The sequence below is a fragment of the Hemibagrus wyckioides genome, linkage group LG07, assembly GCF_019097595.1.
Source record: "Hemibagrus wyckioides isolate EC202008001 linkage group LG07, SWU_Hwy_1.0, whole genome shotgun sequence".
NCBI classification, from domain to species: Eukaryota; Metazoa; Chordata; class Actinopteri; order Siluriformes; family Bagridae; genus Hemibagrus; species Hemibagrus wyckioides.
In genome coordinates this window covers 6,177,981-6,186,870 of record NC_080716.1, presented here as the reverse complement: position 1 = coordinate 6,186,870, position 8,890 = coordinate 6,177,981, and the positions used below count along the sequence as shown (strand labels likewise).

General features: G+C 34.0%; 1 gene segment (V, D, J or C); it reads right to left on the bottom strand.

Annotated features, from left to right (window-relative positions):
* Positions 1-989: 989 nt before the first annotated feature.
* On the bottom strand, positions 990-1,660 carry LOC131356732 (T cell receptor alpha variable 14/delta variable 4-like). The segment is given in 2 exon segments: positions 990-1,419; positions 1,579-1,660. Coding segments are annotated over 2 exon segments (408 nt in total).
* Positions 1,661-8,890: the final 7,230 nt, after the last annotated feature.

Sequence of the window (8,890 nt, the reverse complement as noted above, 5' to 3'; positions counted from 1 at the left end):
TAAATATCATGATCGAATGTAATTACTTTCAGCTACAGTGAGAATCAGTGGTATGTATCTCACTATGTACAGTAAGTTGTATAGTTGAGTCATTTCTGAACACAGCTCTGTGAGGATTCTGTATAATGCTGTATATGCTGAACTTTACACGTCTCTAGAAGGACACACCCAGGAAGTGCTGCTGTAGCATAACCTTGTACAGATTCAGTTTGATGTAGATCAGTTCATTGTATCAGTGACAGTGAATAAAATCAGTGAGTCATGAATAAAACACAGAACTATTTTACTGTTGCTGATCAACCCACTGCATCTGATTTCTCCTCTTAAAGATATAGTTTAGAGTTTGAGATCTGTGTTGTTTCTCATGATTTAAAATTATTTCATCATTTTTAATTTATGTGTTCAGGATGGAATCCTGGATCACTAATATATGATCCTGTGCCCACTCTAGTCTTAGATTTCTGTTCTTGGTAAACAGGAGTGGAACCTCGATGTGGTCTTTAGCTGTTGTAGCTCATCCACCTCATGAATTGATTATGGAGCACTATTTCAGTAGAGCTTATTTATTTCCTGATTGTGTGATGGAAACTGTGTTTTTATTTTCCACAATTCTTTTTCTTAGTTATACATACTTTCAGGTATCCTGTAATTCTCCAAAATATATTAAAGACCCTGCAAAGACACACATGATGAACACATTAAATCTCATGCTAATCAGCTGCTTGTCAAAAGAGTTAACTACAGTATATATACATATTTATTCCTAGAACAGAATCAGATTCCAGCATGTGATCTTTACACTGTCGTTAAGTAAATAAACCATCAAACCTGACACTGTTGTTTATGAGAACTGCACTTAATACTGCAGAGTGACTTCTTGAAACACACACCTAACTTTTCTATCTGTATTTGGATTCACTTAGAATGTTTTGTCTATTCAATTCAAATAAAGTATTCATATATGGTTATATACGTACATTTATATTGGATCAATAATCAGAATGCTGATGTTATGCATGCAGTCTTTTCTTCTTATTGTGATTCTTCAGCACTTTCATGTTTGAGGTCTCTGTAGGTTTTTGTGCAGTGAAGTTGGCTTTCCTGTCACTGTGGGCTGCAAGGCGCAGTAGTACAGTGCAGAGTCTGATACTGAAGCAGGCGAGATCTCCAAATCCACACGCTTCAGACTCTTATGAACTTTAGCAGACAAATGAGGATGAGGAGTGTCACTTGTCTGATTTGCTCCGGATTCCATCAACAGAACGAGGAATTCTGGTGCTGCATTGGAATATTGTCGATACCACTGTAGATTGTTCATAGAAACAGTGTATTTATAATCACAGGAGAGTGTAACTGCTTGCTCCTCTTTACCATAGACAGCAGAAGATGTTGGAGTAATGCTGTCCTGTGTGCTCTCACCTGAAGAGGACATTTATTTCAGAATATTATAATTCTGTATTATACAGTATACATACAGTACATGCTTACAATCTAAAACATTCACACATGGAAACATTTCTTTACTAGTTATAAAACATTTAAACAAGATATATGGGGATATATAAAATATAAGCTTACCTATGAACATGGTAAAAAACAGAAACATACAGAAAACCATCATGTTTTAATTTCCTCTGTTCTTCTGTATGTCTCCTTTTTATGTTACTGTAAATGTCAAGTTTCCTTCTACTCTGTCTTCAGTGAAGCATCTAAGCATTTCTTGTGTACAAAGCCTCAACTGTAGCGTCCCTCTGTTTTAACCAATCAGAGTGCAGGATGTGCAGCATTATGTAAATTACACACACATGTTCTAAAAGAATATAATGATTAAAAGATTCCTATACTTATAAATACTTATAAAGTACAAAAAATATTCGAATCTACAAAATATATTGCTGTAGTTAAATAATAATGTAAGGCTCCATATACATTTTATTGTATTTGTGGTTATATCTCAAATATTACAAGTGAAAAGTCTGTAAAATCAAAAGGAGACAATATTATCATGTAGCCTTGTATAAACTCCAAATGTTATTAATCACTTATGAATGTTTCTTTGCTTGTCACTTTATTATGTGGACAATAAATATGCATTCATCAAATGTATTTATTAGAGCATTCAGCTATAAGGAAGATAACTTTGCATAAAGACAACATAATAATAATAATGACAGAGGTGTTCATCAAGAGTTAATGATGATCTGGAACAATATAGTAAAGTGGAACACAGAACACTCTACTTACTAATGAAGTATTACTGTATTGTTACTTAATTGGTTACACTTGCTCTTGCTTGCATTGAAGTAATACCTTACTTCAACAATCTTCTTTTAATCAAGTCTTATTGTGAAATTAAATTCTTCAGCAGATTTATAGTATTAAAGTCTATTTAAAGTCTAAACAAAACACCAGAGACATTGTAGTGACTGATAAAATTTTAAAAATTCCCCATAAAATTATAATAATATAAAACCCCCAACAAGGGGGTGTTTGAGAGCTTGTGAACACATATATAAGCATCTTGTATTAAGCTCAATGCTGTTTTAAGTTTCTGTGGTGATTCAAGTGTTTCACACACCATGTATCTGTGCTGAAGCTTTGTTCAGGTTTAATGTTCATGGCTACTTTAACACTCCACATGTTTCTGTTGTGTCCAGGTCCAATCAGGTTCATTTCTAGAGTCTTTTCATGTCATGTACTGCCATCTGCAGGAGATACATTTAAATAGCGATATACATTGTTTACATCAAGAACCATCAATATATTTAAAACAAATGTATTGCTCACCATGCTGGGAATAGTTTACAGTTTTAGTTTGCAGTTTCATTTGGAATCATTACAGCATTTCAGTATATCTTTACACGGCTTTTTCTTTTTTAGTTGCATTTCTGAAATTTTAACTTAGGCTACAGTATAATGGGTCCTCAGAATCAGCATCCTTAAAGAGACAAATTTGTTGGTGTGCTTGCATTCATTGTACTTTTATATGACCCAGTTTCAGCCCAACATAAGCTCATGGACAGATGGGCTTACATTTGTCTAAGGAATATTTTAATATAAAGTGGAGATCATTGTTGTCCAAATGATTAAAAGTTTTCTAGAGCCTGTGGCTGCAAAACAAATCATTACCTCCACCATTATGACACTTGGTATGAAGTGTTTGTTGTGATAAACTCAGTGTTTGGCCTTTTTTTTTGAGAGAGAGAGAAAGGGCTCCTTCCTATCACCTTCTCCATGAAAGTCATATGTGGAGGCAGGACTGAGGTGGAGCACAGGTTTGTGAATGGAAGGTGGTGCAGGGAAGAGTGAGTGCTGTTTCCATAGGACAGGGTTGTAACTCTTAAGACATGGGGAATGCAACTGTGAATGATTTTTTTCTGTTCCTTTTGAAATATTGCAGACATTGTACATTATAGTAACATACATTATATTCCATTTTCATTCAATCTTGATGAATTTCAAAAAAGCCAAAAATTAAATTTCAACAACAGTTTTCTTTTTCATCCATTTCATCTTTGTTGTATAGGTACAATGGAATTATGGTCTGGAGTGCTCACATTATAATTTGGATTTTAGCTCACATTTGGTAAAGTAACATACATTTATACAGATAGGTATAATAAACACATGAAGGAATAAATTCATGTATGAATGAAAAATAAATTTCAATGAATCATAGGGAAAATTGAACAAAAACATATCTAATAAAATGGTTGTCTTTGTTATTAAAATAGCCTATAATGCATTTATAGCATTATATTTCTGAATTTAGTGTGATTCCTGTGTAGGTGTTATTTTTATCTTTTATTCTTTTTTTCTCTGAAGCTGCATGTTACCACAAATGTTTTGTGTCTGTGTTTAAAGGGAGAATCTTTGATCTTCTGTGACTTTAAAACTTATGTTTTTGTTATGTTTTTGTAAAGCCCTTCATCGATTCTGTATCACTGTGCTGCTACTCTAAGAGCACAGTGATAGAATCTGAAATCTTTAGACCTCTGGTTCAGTAGAGTATCTGTTTGTTTATGCCTCTAATCAAGTGTCAGTTGGTTTTAGCACTGCAGAACCTTGCGCCTTTATACAGTAAAAACTGTGGTGCACTGTTAGGATATTGTTTGTACCAGTAAAGATAAACATATTTACTGCTGGACTCATATGAACAGAGAAACAGTGTCTGTTTCTTTTGCAACAATATTGGTATATTTGTCTGTCGGTCCAATTAAATAAAACTGCCTGTTATAAAGAAGATAATAAAGAAATAAATATAAAATATTGACTTAAGAATTTTTCAGAATAATGAAAACCTGGTCATTCTTTAATACAATTAATTTGAGATGAAAATGAATGACCTGTAACTAGAGTGAGAATCAGTGGTATGTATCTCACTATGTACAGTAAGTTGTATAGTTGAGCCATTTCTGAACACAGCTCTGTGAGGATTCTGTATAATAGTGCTGTATGTGCTGAACTTTACACGTCTCTAGAAGGACACACCCAGGAAGTGATGTAGTGTAACTTTGTACAGATCTTTAATTCACAGTATCTGACAGAAAACTGCACTGAAAAAAATGATTCATTGAATTTACTCAATTTTTTTTAAGTTAAGTGGTTGCAATCAATTTATTTTAGCTACAGTTAAATAAATAAATTTAGTTCCAAGTTAGTGAACTTAATTTATTTATTTAATTGTAGCTAAAATAAATTGATTGCAACCACTTAACTTAAAAAAATTGAGTAAATTCAGTGAATCATTTTTTTCAGTGTAGAGTCATAAATATGGCTGTGTTGCATTTCAAAATTTATTGTCTATACAATACTACGTGTTTACATTATTTGTACACACAACTGGTCACTACACTGGCTCACTGGCTTTTGTATAAATATTTTTTTAATTCTTTTTATAATTATAACTTTATAATATATAAATTAATCACAATTTCATTTAAGTCAAGCATGTGAAAGAAATGTCTGAGGTGGTTTGTCTGTATTATATTTACAGGAATCTCTTTTGAATTTTGAAAGATTTATTTATTTATTTATTTATTTTAGTTTAAAGTATGCTACTAAAAAGGAATTGAGGAACTAATAAAAAAAAGAAAGCACAGGGACATTAATTTTGTATTTTTGTTCCTTTTGCAGTCAGTAAGCTCAAAGCTGATATTATATCAACTGATATTATATCAATATACATACATGCATATTGCGTCAGGAAGGGCATCCAATGTAAAACCTGCGTTAAATCAAACTATGCAAATCAATGATCCACTGTGGCAAATCCTAATAGGATCAGCCGAAAGAAGAAAAAAGTAGTATATTTGCCTTCAGTGTAGTTAAACTGTGTGAAAGTTTTTGTACAGTGCAGCTGGATTTCCTGTCCTGTAGTATAGAGCAGAGTCTGATACAGCAGCAGAGGAGATGATCAGATCCACTTGTGCAGTACTTGTTTCCTGCATAACTTGTTTTGTATTTGCAGGACAGAGTAACATCCTCACCTTCATTTACAGTTTTATGAGTGAAAAGTGGCTCTATTGAATCTGCCATGGTGGTGACCTGTCATAGTGGAAAGAACATAATGTCAGTAACCTATGTGTGGATCAAGCCAGTGTTACATAAATCTCACATTCTGCTTTTTTACATCACCACACAGACTATTTAACCATTAATTCAACTTTTAATATTTATGCAATAAAAAGGTCAATGTTAACTCACCTAGTGAAAGCCACAGAGACACGAATATAACAGTGAACATGATGAATAGTTTTAGCTGAATGTAAATATTCTGAGGTCTTTATGTACTCTGATATGTCAACATCATAAATGTTCATGAAGCTCCACCCCACAGCATCACATGACAGTGTCACCAATGTTACTGACAGATTGTTGATTCTTACTGAAACATTGCTGCTTGTGGGGAATCATTCCACATTGGAATAAGGACAGCAAGCAGGACATTTATTTAATTAATGTCACAAAAGGCAGATGCAAGTACATATAGTTTAGCTTTATTTATAAAGTGCAACACAAACTACCAAAAAAAATAGACTATGGTTTAAGCTGTGCTACACACAACAACCACAAAGAGAAGTCATTTTTTCTTTCACAAAGCATAACAACAAATAGCTGTTTGAGAACATTACTTTCTTCTCCTGAACTCCTGAATCTGTAAAGCTTCAGCTGCTTAACTTGAGCTTGCTTCAGCTTTTAATTGTCCTCACAGTTAAGCATTTCAGAAGTGAATGTAAACATGTAAATAGCTCCATCTTGTGAGAAAAGCATGGCTCTGCTCCAGTCATGTGTAGTGCTTTTTGTACAGTGTGGTTGGGCAGCAATAGTAAAGAAAAGCAAGAAGAGGAGTAACATTGTTATCCTGAGTGTTTAGTTCAGCTCTCTAGCTTTAGAAATTAATGCCAGTATGTCTCTGATGTCCCAAAATATAGCTCTGCCCACTCAGATTTATTCATATTCATGACAATGCTGCTTCATCTTATACTGCACAGGTAGGTGAATTACTACTGTACTAGGGATTACATTTTTTCTTTTCATTTTATTTCTTTTGTCTGTAGTATATAACAAAAATATTTAATATATATTTTCATTAACTGTTAAATGCACAATTTTAAAAGACCATGAATTCACATGTGTTATTTAATCTTCTGATAATGAATTAATTGCTTTTTAATAATCTTTAATTATTTCTATAATTATCACACACTGCAAATTATACACAAGCCCACATCTACCTTATAAGCAATATAAGCATGAAGAAAGTAAGAAAAGAAGCAGGGAAAACTGATTACAATGAATCATCAAGATAACTGGACAGAAAAGGTAAATTATTTTAATTCTATATCAAATGCACCTGTAACAATTGACAGTAAATGTTCTGTTAGCATCATATAAAATATACTTTAGAGGATGGAAATGTAGACGAATTGACTGCTGTGTTTAATATGTAGACATTGTGTGCTATTTGCACTTTGTTTTCTTCTCAACTGCATATGTTTCCACAAGTGTTATATGTCTGTGGTTAACTGTTAAGTTGGTAAAGGGAAAAGGAGAGTAAAGCTCAGTGTAATCGCTGCCAGAATGACAGAGTCTGTTTCTCTCCTAACAATGTTGGCATCTTCATCAGTCATCTGTCTTCTTCAAAACTGCCTGGTATAAAGAAGAATATAAGTAAAAGAAATAACTCTATCAAGTATTTCTGTGAACAAACTACAGACTATGTAGTCTTTTTTTTTTTAACCTTCTTTTGGATCCTTTAATAGGCTAGATAAAAAGAAATATTTATGCAAAACTACAATTAAAATACAAAACTACAAATATCAGAGTGTCTGTTTTCATATGAGCCATTAATCACCACTGTAGAGTGTAACCTGTCAAAGAAATTAATTACTGAACATGGACACAACAAAACAGGTGGAAATTCCATTTCATGCTTGTTTACTGACCAGTTGATTGACTCACAAAGATTAGCAGTCTAATTTCTCCTAACAGCTAATATCTGAATGTTATCTAGTATGACTATAGCACTTGTATTTATCAGTAGTAAGACAGAAAACAGTAGGATTTTGATATAGTGTACTTGGGTTTTCATACCTCATTCTGTGGTACTACAAAACCTATAGAGAATCCTGCACTTCTACAGAGTCAAGCTGTTTAGATATTGTTTCATTTATTTTAGTTCAGTTACTGAGGATAACAATCTGGGGGAAAAATCTGGTTGAAAAAGAGGTTGGCAGTGATGGTCCAGATGTTCTCATTCCTTCTACCAGGGGCAGGGGGAAACAGTCTGCTAGAAGGGGTGGTGGTGACAAAAATATAAATAAAATAAACTGATCAAGGGGCAGCATGGTGCCTTAGTGCTTCAAACAGGCAGGGGCCTTTCTGTGTGGAGTTTGCATGTTCTCCCTGTGCCTGCGTGGGTTCCTCTGGTTTCCTCCCACAGTCCAAAAACATGTACATCAGGTTGATTGGTGATTCTAAATTGTCTGTGAGTGTGAATGTGTCTGGTTGTCTGTCTATATGTGGCCCTGTGATGGACTGGTGACCTGTCCAGGGTGTACCCCTGCCTTTCGCCCTATGTGCGCTGGGATAGGCTCCAACAGACCCCTGTGACCCTAATTAGGAATAAGTGGGTATAGACAATGAATAAACTGATCAAATATTTTTGTGAATATACTACAGACTGTGTTAATTGTGTGGAGCCGTAGCACTGTATATTCAAGCCACAGCACTGGCAAGCTGCTGGGCCCCCTTAGCAAAGCCCTTAACTCTCATTGCTCCAGGAGTGCTGTATCATGTGAACCCAATTTCCAAAGTGGGATATGGGAAGAAAAATTTCACTGTGCTGTCCTGCTGTCTTGTAGCTGATCCATATCAATATTAGACATGTTGTATTTTATAGATATTTCTCTGCTCACTGTGACTGTAAAGAGGGTTTTGTTGGGGTTTTGTTTGACTGTTGTGCATGAAAATCGGGGAGATGAACAGTTTCTGAAATACTCAAACCAGCTTAAACCAATCTTAAATATTAAACATGCCACAAAGTCACTCAGATCATATTTTCTACATTCTGATATTTGACATAAATAATTACACTTGAAGCACTTGACCTGTATCTGCATGATTGTATGTATTGAGCTGCTGCTATTTCCTTATTCATCATTTTCATTTTTGTTTTATCTGAATGATTAAACTCACATCTGCTCTGATTGTTTGTAAAGGGTCATCTCCTTATCACATACAGCAAAGTAACAAGCATTTCCAGTATGTACATGCAGAATTAACACATGAACAAAAAAACAAATGAATGAATGAAAATTGAACAGAACAGAAAATGCCAATTATTTTCATTCAAAGCAACAACACCTGACCCAATAAATCTGATAGC